At 39.5% G+C, this 15801-nt stretch overlaps 1 protein-coding gene across 1 annotated transcript in view; it reads right to left on the reverse strand.

The window, feature by feature from the left end:
- LOC125460488 (uncharacterized) overlaps positions 1-15801 on the reverse strand; it is a 91615-nt gene that overhangs the window by 34459 nt on the left and 41355 nt on the right. Inside the window, exons 8-11 of the mRNA XM_048548025.2 lie at positions 14447-14556; positions 9197-9380; positions 6414-6472; positions 4962-5081 (exon numbers count right to left, since the gene is read on the reverse strand). Of these exons, the coding sequence (XP_048403982.1) occupies positions 4962-5081; positions 6414-6472; positions 9197-9380; positions 14447-14556 (473 nt within the window). The remainder of the gene's footprint in view (positions 1-4961; positions 5082-6413; positions 6473-9196; positions 9381-14446; positions 14557-15801) is intronic.

The raw sequence follows: 15801 nt of genomic DNA on the forward strand, positions 1-15801 counted from the left end.
GTTCTCATCTGTCACATCTTCCCACACTAGATTCCTCACTCCCTACTATTTAGTTTAAAAGTCTGTGTGCCACACTGGTTATATTACTCACCAGAACATTTGTACTAGCACAGGGCAAGTTGATCCTAAAAATGTACAGCTCCTATTTCCCCGAGCTAATGCCAATGTTCCATGAAAACTTATTTCTCTCATACCTTGTTTGAACCATTTGATTCTAACAAAAACAAAGTGCTGGAGAAACTCAGCAGGCTCACATCTGTAGAGAGAAAAACAGAGTTAACTTTGAGTCCACAGACCCTTAAAAAGAACTGAACAGATGTCATCACATCCTCTCAGCACATGTAACCAAGCTAATGCTCCCCATACTTGCTGTCTCAGCATCTTCTGCTCGCGCTCTAGCTCATAATCTGAGCTGAAGCTCTTCAAGTTGAAAACATTTGCAAAACATATCAGACCTGGATCACACTATTGTCCAGAGATCCCATATTCTGCATTTGCAAGACATTTTATACCCTGTCATATTTACTACCTTAATTCACTACTTGATTTCTTAAAATGCTTCTTCTCATTATGTTTTGACCTAATTTAAATAAATCCAAAGTAAACCTTACAATTTAAGATTAAAATAAATCATGGAATCATCAGTTATTTATTTCCCCTGTGTCTCTTCATTAAGGGTTAGATATTTTGGGGTTAATTAAAAAAAGCTATATTTTTCTAAATTCCATTGTTTTACACACACTGCCTCACAGCAATTACTCACCAACTAATCAACTCAAAACTTTCCAGTGATATTATGATCATATATTTTTCCCCCAAACTCAGCATGCTCGTAGACTTCCCACTCCTATTTGCCTCTCTCCCAGAAGGTCGCTGCTGCAGACTTTGCTCCTCGGGCTGGCTTTATTGGGTCCCTGGTTTATGTGTGCCTTGCAGGTCTGCTCCTATCTGCCACTCCCCTTAAAGCAAGTTCTCTTTAACATCTCAGCATTAACTGTCTTTTTATAATAAAGTACATAATACTCTAATATCTTTTAACCTATTTCCTACCATTCTACATACTCATTATCAATCAAACATCTACATTAAATGTCCTCATCATGATTAATGAACAATTGTTAGGAATAGCAATATTCTGGAGTTCCAAATTCCCGGAGACTCCAACAACTGTCTTCTTCCCCTTATTTCTTACCCATTACAACTCCCTATCCAAGATTATTTCTTTCTGTCATACCTACTGTCTTGAACAAAGCTACCTAACCGTACATTTCCTCCTGCATATCCTCTCAAAAAGTCACATACCCTGAATGTTTAATTCCCAGCTTTGATCTCCTTGTAACCATGTTTCTGTAATGACAATAAGATCATCCCTATTAACTTACACTTGAGTAGTTAATTCATTTATTTTGTTCCAAATCCTACCTGGCTTTAAGATAAGAGCCATTAAATTTTGCTTCTTTACCATTTCAAACACCCCACTCCCACCGACCCAGTTTGTTGTTGTTTTTCTACGTTGGCACACTACCTCTTCCTGTTCCACTGTGGGTATTGCTATCCAAATTGCTGCCTTGCAATGCTACCATATCCTTAAGACTATATTTCCCAAATTCTCTGCCACCAATTAATTTAAAGTCCTCTCTACTGCCCTAGCTATTCAACTTATCAGGATACTGTTCCTAGTGTGGTTCAAGTGAAGCCTCTCCCAACAGAACATCTCCTTTACCCCAACACTGGTGCCACTGTTCCGCAAACTGAAATCAATTTCTCCCATGTCCGTCTCAGAGCCATGCAGTTAATTCCTTGATTTCTGTTAATCCTATGCAGGGCTGCCTATGACACAAGCAATAATCCCAACAGTATTCCTTGAAGTTTCTATTTTTTAGTTTAGCTAATAATCGTTCAAATTTCTTTAAGCAGAACCCTCTTTCTAGTTCTTTCAACATTGTTGTTAGAAACATGGATGACAACAACTAGATTCATCCCCTCCCGTTCCAAGTTCTTCCTCTGCTGCACAGTCAGAAAGTGAGGAAATAGTCATAACGACAGCACTGGGCAGACCACACAGCCTGAAGGACTCATGTTCATAGCTGCAGTAAACAGTATACTTCCCCTTTTTCTACTGTCCTCTACCTCAACTACATTCCTAAGTTCTCCCCTTATTTGAATGGCCACCTCTATCATGGTGCAGTGGTCAGCTCACTCATCCTTCCTGCAGTCCCCACTCTCACCCTCAGAGCTTAAAAGAACTTTGTAACTGTTGAATAATTACAGGTGGTGATGTTCTTCAAATGTTGTCCATTAAGTATCCGTATCTGTCTCACCTGCAGTTATATGGTCCTGTCAAAATCACAGACGAAATTTTAATTAGCTACAATGAAGGGAATGAGCACCTCCTGGAGTAACATGTTCAGATAAGTATTCACCTTCCTGATGTGGTGCAATGTCAGCAATTTGCACTTCTGCTCCTCAACTCAGATCCAAAGATCCTTGAGCTAAAAACAGTTACTAAAGATGCCTTCACTCTGGATCACCTTGGTATCGAGCAGCTCACAAATGCTACAGCAGCAACACATCACCCATCCCGCCAACATTACCATATTTAATTCATTCTTTAACTAGTCTAGAATCCATGCTCTTATTTTTTATATATTTTACTGTAAGTTTTAAAAAAAAACTTCAATCATATATTGAACCTTAACTAAAGAAAACTAGAGACCTAAACACAAACTGAAAACCTTACTTTTACTTTAAAAACTAGAAAATTCAGCTATTCTACTCACCAGTCACCACTTTCCCTACAGTCATTTAAAATTGACTCATCATATCCATCACCAGTTGGTCTCACTACAGGTAAATCTCTCAGTATGTATCTTCCATCCTGTTTCACCTTACTTCTTGCTTTGGAGACTTTACCTCATGCAATAAACCTCTTTCGTCCCTTGTCCCTCGTCCCTCCTGCCAGTTTGACCCAAATTCCTGGACATACTCACTGACCTTATCTTGCTCAGGTGACATCTCCACTCTCTCTACCTATGTTTCAAAAATCCCTTTCTTATATGCAGTCATATGCTTTCTGATATGAGTCACTTTTTAGCTTCAGTTGGCAGCACCTCCTTCAGATAAGGGATTTCAGGTGCTTGATTGATAACTGCCAATGTCAGGTAGCTGCCTTATTTAGTTAGGCTACTTATAGGCTAATTTTTGAAGCTGACTTTAAAATTGAAGTTTGAAAAAGTACACCACTTGAATTCCCACTTCACTAAAGCCCATGTGACTAAAGCCTGATTGCAATGAGTTGAGATTATTGTTAAAGTTAACTTCATATTTGCATCATTGATACTTTCTGCATTCCAAAAGTATACTGAAATAGAGACAGCCATCTGGAAAGCTGCATTTGAACAAGTGTCTTGAAAGACATGATAGGGACCAATAACTATCCTGTTAATAAAACTTGCTGACAAATACCTAGATACTCAACTAGGCAGAAATAAACCATTGGACATATTCTCTTCATCAATGGGATCTTGACTGAGAGATGAATTACTGGGTGTGATCTAATTAAGTTACAATTTGAATGCACTAGCTATGACCATATTTCAGTCACTGGGCAGTGGGACACAGATGGTCATGTGCTTTTTCTATGTTTAAACATCATATTTGCTCTGTAGAAGAGGGCACACAAGATGTTAAAGAAACATACACCTGAATGAGATAACAAAGTGTAGAGCTGGATGAACACAGCAGGCCAAGCAGCATGATAGGAGCAGGAAAGCTGATGTTTTGGGCCTGGACCCTTCTTCAAGAATGTTATTCACCTGAGTGAATTCCTTCTATCTGGCAAGTTTATAACCAGCCCAGCTCTTCCCCTCCACCCACTGCATCCCAAAACCAGTCCAACCTGTCTCTGCCTCCCTAACCTGTTCTTCCTCTCACCCATCCCTTCCTCCCACCCCAAGCCGCACCCCCATCTCCTACCTACTAACCTCATCCCACCTCCTTGACCTGTCCGTCTTCCCTGGACTGACCTATCCCCTCCCTACCTCCCCACCTATACTCTCTCCACCTATCTTCTTTTCTCTCCATCTTCGGTCCGCCTCCCCCTCTGTCCTTATTTATTCCAGAACTCTCACCCCATCCCCCTCTCTGATGAAGGGTCTAGGCCCGAAATGTCAGCTTTTGTGCTCCTGAGATGCTGCTGGGCCTGCTGTGTTCATCCAGCTTCACATTTTATTGTCTTGGAGTCTCCAGCATCTCTTCCCATTATCTCTTAGAATCCTGTCTGTTGGTTTTGATATCCAGGTGTCACATTCATTGATTTTAAGAAGTACTCAATCCACTAATCTTTGCAGAAGAACAGATGCATTTTCGATTTACATCTCAAAACTGACTCAATGCTGAAAGCAGTCAAACTACAAAGTTCAGCCTGAGGCATCAAAGTCACCAACCTTCAAGAACCAGATTCACCTTTATTCTACTGGACTCCAAATTATGTAACCTATTTTCCCACTGTGTAATCTGTTTTGTGCATGTGAGAGACATTGTCTTTGTTATTTTACTTGGATTAGATTAAATGAAACTATTGTCTGTTAGTTTTAAAAGCTCAAAACAAACTGTTTTATTGTGTCTTTAATGGTCATAGCACGTAAACAGTTCAACACTTACAGAATTGGCAAGTATATACACTTTCTGTTAAAAAATGGTTGCAGTCAAATGAGAAGAGGGAAAAGCTGTTCAAGTCCTCCTTGTCTGATCAAGGCCGGAGTCTTACAGCAAAAAAGAATGGGCTAGGTGTCATAAAATAGACTGCGATTGCCGAAGTGTCAGTAAATGACATTTGTTATTAATGTTGATGGAATAAGTTATTTGGTGAGATTCCTACCTTTGTACAAAGCTACCAGTCACCAAATAATGGAGAGACCATATTATTGATGGAGGAAGCAGTCCTATAACATAGACCCTACCTTAGTAGTAAATGAGCCAGCCCCAACATAGTGGTTAAAAATCTGATCTTTTTGGAGGTTCGGGGCATCAGTTCCATTTGTCCAGAGAAAAAATGCTGTTTCATTCTTCAGTAGTCGGGACTGCAATAGAAAACTAAGTAAAATTATCTACTTATGACCACAATACAGATACATATGTTGATATTAATACATTACTTCATAGTGCACCAATTATATTGACACACAATACTTATTCTTTTCATTTTAATTGATGTGATGTTCGTGTCTCTGACAAAGTTAGCATTTATTGTCCTGACTGCCCTAACCAACATCCCTCACTGGCCTCCAGGAGATGGTGGTGAGCTGCCTTCTTGATACACTGTAGTCTATGGTGTGTAGGTACACTTGCGGCGTTGTTTAGCATGGATTTCCAATACACTTGGCAGAATCTTCCAAGTAGTGTGGTTTCATGCCCTTATATAACTATAACTTTTCAAATCATTGATAACATGTTTTCAGTATTTTCAGTAACTATCACATCCAGGTGTACCTGTACTGCACCTTTTCTGTACTTTTATATCTTTATTAGAAAGGGCTAAGTGAAAGATAATTTAATTTCCACCATTTCATTTATTTACTCCATTTTGGAGACCCCCTGGTGCAATGATAGCCAGAATCTCCAGGTTCAAGTTACATGCCAAGTCATTTCATGACGATGAAGGCCATGATCATAGCACAGCCAAATGGTGGTGGTGGTGGGGGGGGTTGATTATCACTCTGTAAATCCTTCCCATATGCTTAGGGCAGGTGAAAAGACTTTCCCAGTCAGCCAGAACCATATGTTGTAGATGCAGCACAACATCCTCTCAAAGTTAAAACAATCCACGCACAAATATTTGCCATGAGGAAGTGTCATCCTCATTTTGAGGGACTTCCGTGCAAAATACATTTTTCCAAGGAGTCAGGTAATGTGAGGATGTCCATTTAACTGGTTAATATTCAACTGTTCTGATGTGATTTCCCTATTTATCTTCAGATGCAGCATTTTGATTTCCCCAAGCTCTGAGCACCATCCCACCCAAAAGTTATCAAAACTGATAGCCACACTGTCATAAATATTTCAACCTCCCAACCCCATTATCAACCAATATAAATTGATATACTATATTCAGTGAACTGAAGTTTCATCTTGTCATCCCAGTCTCTCCAAAATGGATAGCAGCAGTGTTACTTAGTAAGCTTGTGGTAACCGATTCCAATCAAAGGCAGGTCACGACATTGTCACCGAATAAAAATACAAATCTTTTGGTTTGGCCCACACGGTCTACTTGTTGCCATTAAAACTGCAATAAGTGCCTCAATTATCCCAAAATTGGCCATTCTGGAAGCAACCATTATCGTTTACAACAAAGCAGACCATTTCTGAAACTGAAGTTGACAGTAAAGTTAAATGAACGTGCATGTCATACTAACCGTGATGTTATAGATGTTATCTGGGTCATCAGAGTTGTCTTTATCGTCACCCTGTTTATCTGTGATATAAAATAAAACATATACAGATAAATATTAATCCCATATATATACATAAATCAGCCTTGGATGTTGAATATATCAAATGCTGCTCACATTGCATTAATATTTACTGAAATGAATGAGAACGCTTCCCATAAAAAGGTGCTAGAATTTGAGACGCACAGTTGCGCAGGTGGTTGACTACTGCTGTAAAATTAGGGAGCAACGGTGGGGATACTGTTCCTACTGCTGACCCAGGAGCCCTCATTGCAGAAGCCCCTCGCCCATGATCCACCCCTCTCCCATAGTCTACCCCTTCCCTTTCCAATGTACTAATTCAGATCATAAAGTGACCAATTAATGAATCACTTAGGGGCTCTGTCCTGCTGTTGCTACCATTAACCCATTGTTGGAGAGGCCTATGGCAAGTATGGAAGCCAGCAGCGATGGAGGATGCAAGATAACAAAGTGTGAAGCTGGATGAACACAGCAGGCCAAGCAGCATCTTAGGAGCAGAAAAGCTGACGTTTCGGGCCTAGACCCTTCATCAGAGAGGGGGATGGGGAGAGGGTTCTGGAATAAATAGGGAGAGAGGGGGAGGCGGACTGAAGATGGAGAAAAAAGAAGATAGGTGGAGAGGAGAGTATAGGTGAGGAGGTAGGGAGGGGATAGGTCAGTATAGGGAAGATGGACAGGTCAAGGAGGCGGGATGAGGTTAGTAGGTAGGAAATGGAGGTGCGGCTTGAGGTGAGAGGAAGGGATGGGTGAGAGGAAGAACAGGTTAGGGAGGCGGAGACAGGCTGGGCTGGTTTTGGGATGCAGTGGGGGGATGGGACGAGCTGGGCTGGTTTTGGGATGCAGTGGGGGAAGGGGACATTTTGACGCTTGTGAAGTCTACATTGATACCATTGGGCTGCAGGGTTCCTAAGCAGAATACAGAATATGAGCAATGGAGGATGCTTCCTTTATGGGTCCACTGTGCTCATCAGAAGACCCTTCCAAAGGTCTTTCCAGGCCTGTTTCACTTCTCTCCCTGTCACGTCCACCCTAGCACCTTACCTCCTTAGCTCTCTCACTGGGCTAGCCTGGCACTGGTCCCCAACCCCAATCACCACTTTTCTTTGCATTTGGCTGCATCAATGATCTTGGTTATACTGCTGCAGGTCAATTGACTGGTCCACCTCTTTTTGAGGTCTGACCTCTACCTCAGGAGGGGATAGAATGTCTGTCTCAAACTAATTAATAATGTAACATAATAAATAGGAGTAGGCCATTCAGCCTTTTGAACCCATTCTGTCATTCAATGAGATTATGGTTAACTTTCTACTGCAATACCATTTTGCTGCGCTATGCCCCTTCCATTGATGATTTTAATATGTAGGAATGTATCAACCTCAGTCTTTTACAGCAATATTATTAATGAGCCCTCTTTCATCCACAAGACAAAATTGAAAATAGTCAGTTCCCTAGTTGGGTCTCTCATGATTATTATATTGCCATGTTACACTGACCACTAAGTTCCTGATTTATACTGTGACTTGCGTTATCACTGCTGATTTGTGCCCTTTCAACAACTACCTCAAACTTTTTCTCCCTCTGTTTTGGGGCTGTTAAGTAGCTATAAGGCACAATGGCTAAGTGAGACAACACTTGTGTCTCATTTCAATGCCAATGGACGGGGTCCCACTCCCCCACTTCCACAAAATGTAGCCCAAAGGAAATCTGCTGTGTCTTTCAGAGAGTTTCAAGACTGTTCATATGAAATATATTTCATGTCGCATGAAGTAGGATGATTTTCCTAAAATTCATCATTTCAGTAGCATCAAAATGGTGCAGGCTCCACTAGTGACTCAATGAGTTTGCCCATGCAGCCCAGAATGGTTCCAGATTAGATTTCTGGACTATGCTTAGTTAACTCTTTGGCTGAAGAGCCTGCACTGTACAGTTCTAACTGATCTCAGTTGGGGTTGCTGCAATGCTCCTGAGTTGGAAAGAGGAAGAATAGTCAGAATTCCTACTTCTGATCGCAATGTCTGCTTGAACTGTGTACAAAAGATGAGTGAAGACAGGATTTGCTCTAATGTTCCCAACAGTTGAAACACTTGCCAAGTTTTGCAAGCAAATAAACTTTACTGTGATAAAGCAATGGAGAACACCAACGTAGCCAATACCAGTAAAAAATTAATTCTTCAAGAAGGAAAACATCGAAAATTTTAATGTGGAGAAGGCAATTTTTCAAAAGAAGTTCGCAAAAATATATTGAATGTCAGGTGCTAACTATATTAAATGCACAGGAAAGCGTAAGACTATTCTTTCATTGTATCTGACAGCATCTGTGGAGAGAAAATGAGAGTCAATGTTCTGAGTCTGTGTTTTCTTCTGTTCTGAAAAATAGTCATTTTTATTGCAGTATGTGTAGAGGGTCCCATATGCATGACGACGTCCCACATTGCAATATGTGTAGCAGATTATCTTCAAAACACCTATAAATGTTCAGCTGGTTATAATTGTGATACGGTATGAAATAACTATGTAATCAATATATTGTTTGCACAAGATGGTGCCGCATGTAATGATGTGTGGATCCTCTTGAAATTACTGTATTTTATTTACAGGATGCTGCATAGAAACCCATGGTGAAATTTACATTAGGCTAGAGGTACCACACTGCAAATCATGTCTATGTTGAGTGCTGCAACCTCTCTGGACAATTTCCTCCAGCTTTGAGATAAATTCCTGCTTACCATCAAAATCACAACCATCAGAATCACCAATACCATCATCCACGTCGCTTTCCCCATTGATTATTTTATCCTTTTTCTGAGGGCTCTTTGGCGGCTTAGGCACCTTCTTCTCCAACCACCCTCTGTTGCGTAGACTTTGTCGGATTAGTGGATATGGACCGTAGATTGTAAATATCTTTTTTAGCTAAATAATGAGAATGTTTATCAATTACTTACTATTTATTGAACTATCCTTCTTATTAACTTTTTACAGCAGAAAACAATTTTAGCTCACAACATGTTTCATTGCAGAGCATAACTTGTCTGAACAAATGAACAAATATTTCCTCTGCACAGTGCAGTGACTGTCACCATTTTGTTATACATGTCGTTCGAAAGTTATGTTTTATTACACCTTTCATTTCTGAGTATTCTGCAGTCATTTTTAAAACAGATTTAACTTTAATTAGGTTAAGTGTTTTGGATCTGACAGAAAAATCTAATTTCTATTTTTTTCCCAGTTTCTCAGTATCAGTGTCAAGTTTTTTTGAATCTACGATGGCACAGAAAGAAGATCTGCACATACTCTACCATACTCAACAACCCATGAAACCAGTGTGAATCTTTCCACATTAGAGGGAAGGTCTTACAAGGAAAGGTTGAGAGAATTACAGGTTTTCTCTTTAGAGTGACGAAGGATGAGAGGTGACTTGTTAGAGGTGTACAAAATGATCAGAAGTATAGATAGAGTGGACAGTCAGAGACTTTTTCTAGGGTGGAGGTAGCTATTACGAGGGGACATAGTTTTAAAGTGAGTGGAGGTAGATACGGGGGAGACGTCAGAGGTAGGTTCTTTACTGAGAGAGTAGTAGGGGCGTGGAATGCATTGCCGGAGAGGGCAGTGGAGTCGGCCTCATCAGGGACATTTAATCGGCTATTAGATAGGCATATGAATGATAGTATAACGTAGGGGTGGAGGTTAGATAGACATTAGATTTAGGGTAAAAGTTTGCCACAACATCGTGGGCCGAAGGGCCTGTACTGTGCTGTACTGTTCTATATTCTATTAACATATCGTCCTTTCTGAGCAAGGTTGCAATTTTGGTGTCATTTCATGACAAATGTAGGGGATGCTTTATGACGTCTAAAAACTAGAGATAGCATGTTTGATCATTTGAATGAGTGGACAAATGCATTGCAGATAAAATATAATATGGGTAACTATGATGTTATCCAATTTGGTAGCAAAAGGAGAAAGGCAGATTATTATCTGAATGGCAAAGATTGGGAAAGAAGAAACAATGAGACCTGGATGTGCCTGTACACCAATTTCTGAAAGTAATCATGCAGGTTCAACAGGCAACGAAGAAGGCAAATGGTATCTTGGCCTTCATTGAGAGGACGCTACAATTGCACAGGACGTTGGTGAGACCACACTTGGCATAATGTGTGCAGTTTTGGTCTGCTTATCTGATGAAGGATGCTCTGGCTATGGAGAGAGTGCAACCAAGATTTACCCAAACTGATTCCTGGGGCAGCAAGACTGATATATGGAGAGAGACTAGATTTTTTAAAATTCATTTATGGGATGAGGGCATCACTGGCCAGGCCAACATTTATTGCTCATCCCCAATAGCCCCAAGACTAGTTACAACTCAACCGCATTGCTGTGGGTCTGGAGTCACATGTAGGCCAGACCAGGTAAGGATAACAGTTTTGTTCCCTAAAGGACATTAATAAACCAGATGTGTTTTTCCTGAAAATTGACAATGTTTTCATGGTCATCATTAGACTCTTAAATTCCAGATTTTTTAAGCTGAATTCAAATTCCACCATCTGCCATAATGGGATTTGAACCTTGGCTCCTAGAACGCTACCTGGGTCTCTGAATTAACAGTCCAGTGATAATACCACGAGACCATCAACTCTCCAAAAAACAGTGAGAATTATATTCGGGTTTCTCAGAAAAACCTATGTAATTCTTAAAGGAAAAAACAGATTAAACACAAGAAGGTTCCCGATGACCAGGGAGTCCAGAGCCGTGGGCACAGTATAGGATACAGGGTAGGCCATTTAGGACTGAGATGAGGAGAAAATTGTGAGCCTGTGGAATTCTGTCACAGAGGCCAAAACATTGAATGTTTTCAAGAAGGAATTAGATATAGTTCTAAGGTCTAAAGGGATTAACAGGTATGAGGAGAAAACAGAAAAAGGGCACTGAGTTGAATATTCAGCCATCATGTTGAATGGCAGAGCAGGCTTGAAATGCAGAATGGCTTACTTTTGTCCCTATTTTCTATGTTACGTTCACTGCGCTATTCCTTACCATGTGTTAAAAGTACAAATCAAAAAATCGTGGCTCTCACTGCTAGTGTATGATTTTATCTTGCTACAAATCTGAAATATTAAAATAATGCTGCGTTCTCCTGTTAATTGAAGCTAAAATGAAACACTGACGGGAATTATGCTCTGAAGCTTAGGTGACTTGGATTATGCAATTGTTGGGGAGACACGGATTGTGTTACTGGAATAAAAACCAAAAGAACTGTGGATGCTGTAAATCAGGAACAAAAACAAAGTTGCTGGAAAAGTTCGAGATAACAAAGTGTGGAGCTGGATGAACACAGCAGGCCAAGCAGCATCTAGACCTTAGGCCCGAAATGTCAGCTTTTGTGCTCCTAAGATGCTCCTTGGCCTGCTGTGTTCATCCAGCTCCACACTTTGTTATCTTGGATTCTCCAGCATCTGCAGTTCCCATTATCGCTGCTGGAAAAGCTTCAGCAGGTCTGGCAGCATCTGTGAAGAAGGGTCACAGGACCCGAAACATTAATACTGATTTTTCTTTCACAGATGCTGCCAGACCTGTTGAGCTTTTCCAGCAACTTTGTTTTTGTTCCTGTAATACTGGAAACTTGTTCATGTCTGTTAACAATGGCCAAAAGTGGGTAAAATATTTCAACAGGCAAATATAGTTTAGGCTACTGCTGGTAATGAGCAGCTTTATGTTTGTGACGTTAGGCGAGCAGTGCAGTATATGGAGACTTCTCTTTTGTAATATGATTGAATTTTATATTAATTGTAGGGGAGAGAAGTGTAGTTCCTCAACTTCTATTTTGGATTTAAATAAGAACAATTATGAGGACATGGAAATACAGCTAGCAAAAGTAAACTGGCAAATTGGGTTAAGGGCTAGATCAACAGTAGCAAATATTTCAGAATACACAGTAAGTACATTTCAAGCAAATTCTTACAGCCACCTGATGACAAGTCTCGGGTTCTGATGAACTCCATTTTAGGGCCTTGAAAGAAGTGGCTAGTGAGATTGTTTATACATTGCTTTTAATTGTCCAAAATTCCCTAGATTCAGAGAAAGTTCCATGAGAATGGACAATAGAGAATGTACGTCTTAATCAAAAAGGAGGGGACAGAAAACAGGAAACTGCAAGCCAGTCATAGAGAAGTTGTGAGAAGCTATTATTAAAGATGCTATAGCAGGGCATTTAGAAGAAAATTCAAGGCAATCAGGAAGTGTCAATATGGTTTTATGAAAGGGAGATCATGTTTAACAAATTTATTGTGCTTTCTGAGCAAGTATCGTGCTGTCAGTAAAAGGGAACTTGTGGATGTATTGTACTTGGATTTCTGGATTTGATAAGGTACCACATCATAGGTTACTGCAGAAAATAACAGCTTATGGCACAGATAAATGATTGACTAGCTAACAAGAAACAGAAAATCATGAATAGGTAATTTTCTGATTGGCAGGATGTAATCACTGACATGGCACAGGGACTAGTACTGGGGTCTCCACTTAATTCAATTCACAGAAATGATTTGGATGATAAATTTCCTGATGACATAAAGATAGGTAAGAAAGTCAGTTGCGAAGCGGATATACAAAAAGGTTCAAAGGGATATAGTTATATTAAGTAAGTGGACAAAGATCTGGTAAATGAAGTAAATATGGAAAAATGAGGAATTATTAATTTTTGCAGGAAAAATATAAAATAAACATATTATCCAAATGTTGAGAGATTCTGGAGGTCTAAGATGCAGAGGGATCTTCATGTCCTAGTGTGTGAATTACAAAAGTTTAGTATGCAGCAAGGAATTTGGAAATAAATTGAGACTGTGTATTGTAAAGGGGATGTAATATATAAGAATGGAGTTTATAGTTGTCATATAAAAGGCATTGGCGAGATTTCATCTGGACTACTGTTTACACCATTGGTGTCTCCTTATTGACGGAACATGTAAATGGGTTGGAAAAAGGTCAGAGAAAGTTTACTCGACGAATATTTGGAATGGGTGATTTGTCTTATAAGAAAAAATTGGCAAGACTAGGCTTGTATCCATTGGCGTTTCAAACAGTAAGAGGTGACTTGATTAAAACATAAGATCCTGAAGGTTATTAACCGGGTGCATGTAGAAAAGAGGTTTCTTCTTAAGGAGAAGCTAGAACTAGAGGGTGTTACTGTTCAAAATTAATTAGGTGAAATAATTTTGCATGGAGTATTGTAAGTCTTTGGAATTTTCTTTCCTCAGAAGGCAGTGGAAGCAGAAACCTGGAATATTTTTAAGGCAGAGTTAGATATAATTTTGGTAAGCAAAGGGATGAAAGATTATCAGGGGCAGGTGGAAAGGTGTGGTAATAAGATCGTCCATGATCTTAGCGAATAGTGGAGCAGGTTCAAAGGGACAAGTGGTCTACTCCAGCTTCTAATTTGCACGTTCGTATGTTTTGCTGTATTTGCCAACAATACTGTGCTGAGTGTGGTAGTTGCTATTCCCCATTGGATAAAATTTAAATTAATAGAGAGTAAATGCAGCACTGACCATGTTGTTTCATTAAACATTTAAGTGAATTAGAAATGTCCTAAAACACAAATAATGTGAGACATCCTCTGTAAAATGTGTAAGAGTAATTCAGTCCAAAGTTAAGTCAAATCATGATTCTGGATTTATCTTACATCTTTTGATTTGCAGCCAAATGGAATACTGATGTTCTAGCACCAAGACTGGCCTTGAAAAAAATGCAGACTGTAGGTATTACAATTCAAAGTTTAATATATGACCCATTGAATATCAAACTCTGAGCAAAATAGCAGATACAGCAAAACATACGAACGTGCAAATTAGAAGCTGGAGTAGACCACTTGTCCCTTTGAACCTGCTCCACTATTCAGTAAGATCATGGATGATCTTATTACCTCACCTTTCCACCTGCCCCTGTAATAGCAGTTTAAAACTTTGCTAAATTTTAGCTTTTACCTTAATAGCTTTCTCCACAAGGCGCTTGCAGGTTTTCATTCTATCAAGATTTAGCTCTGACCCAGTCATGTGAGGCTTTAGGAATTTAATTTCTTTGGTTACCAGATTCTCTGCGGAGTTTCAAAAAAAAAGACAAATTCTTGAATCTTACATCAACTGGGTCTAAATGCATTGAAAAATTTTCGGAGCCAAATCCATAATCTCCCTATTTAGCTATGAATAATTTCCACATGAACTATAAAATGACAGTACATTTGTAACAACTCAACTATCTTACCTTAAGTTTCAAACTGATATGTCTGTGGGATATTAGAAAGAATGTCTAAATGCTTTATGAATGGTGACATTTTTATTGCTTAAGAAATAAAGTTGATACTGCAAGCTTACAAATGACCTCATATTTAAAATATCTTTCAAGTACCTTGCAAAGCAAAATGTTTCTATCTCAGGCATCAATCATTGCCTGCAAATTTAAGTATGGAGACAATGGAGTGGGCAGACACTCTGTGAGAGTACAGTGGTAGATCGCTCAATAAAACAAATTGATCCAATATCAAAACTGATTAAGTGTGAATGACACAGATAGTGTATGTAAAAGTTTCAATGAGAGAATGATCCAGATGCACAGTGTGGGAATAATATAAAATGATATAAAAGTGTACAGTTTAAAAATGCAGTGCAAAGTAATACAGATGTATAGTGTGAGAACAACAATCACAGTAACAGGATGAGTAACCTGAAGGTGATGCAAGTATACAGTGACAGAATGATAGTAGCATGGTTCATGTGATAGATACAGACAAGATTCTGAGGGCGATTGACAGGGTCAACGTTGGGAAGACCTTTCCAAAGTGGGGAATCTCAAAGTAGCGTATATTGTTACAGAAAAAGGGGAGGATAACTTAAAACTGAGAAGCAAATAAATTTCTTCTCCCATTCAGTAATTAGAGTGTGGAATTCTCTACTCAAGAGAGATGGGGAGGATTACATAGAACAGTACAGCAAGGTACATGCCCTTCATCCCATGATGTTGTGCCAACCTATTATCCTACTAAGATCAATCTACCCTGCATACCCTACATTTTATTATCATCCATGTGCCTATCCAAGAGTTGCTTACTAATCTCTAAAGTAACTGACTCCACTACCACCGCCAGCAGCACATTCCACACGCCCACCACTACCTCTGACATCTCCCCTATACCTTCCTCCAAACACCTTAAAATTATGTCCCTTTGTAAGAGTAATTTCCGCCCTTGGAAAATGTCTCTGATTATCCACTCTGTCTATGCCTCTCATCATCTTGTAAACCTCTATCAAGTCACATCTCATCCTTCTTTGCTCCAATGAAAAAA

The sequence above is a fragment of the Stegostoma tigrinum genome, chromosome 11 (genome assembly GCF_030684315.1).
Source record: "Stegostoma tigrinum isolate sSteTig4 chromosome 11, sSteTig4.hap1, whole genome shotgun sequence".
NCBI classification, from domain to species: Eukaryota; Metazoa; Chordata; class Chondrichthyes; order Orectolobiformes; family Stegostomatidae; genus Stegostoma; species Stegostoma tigrinum.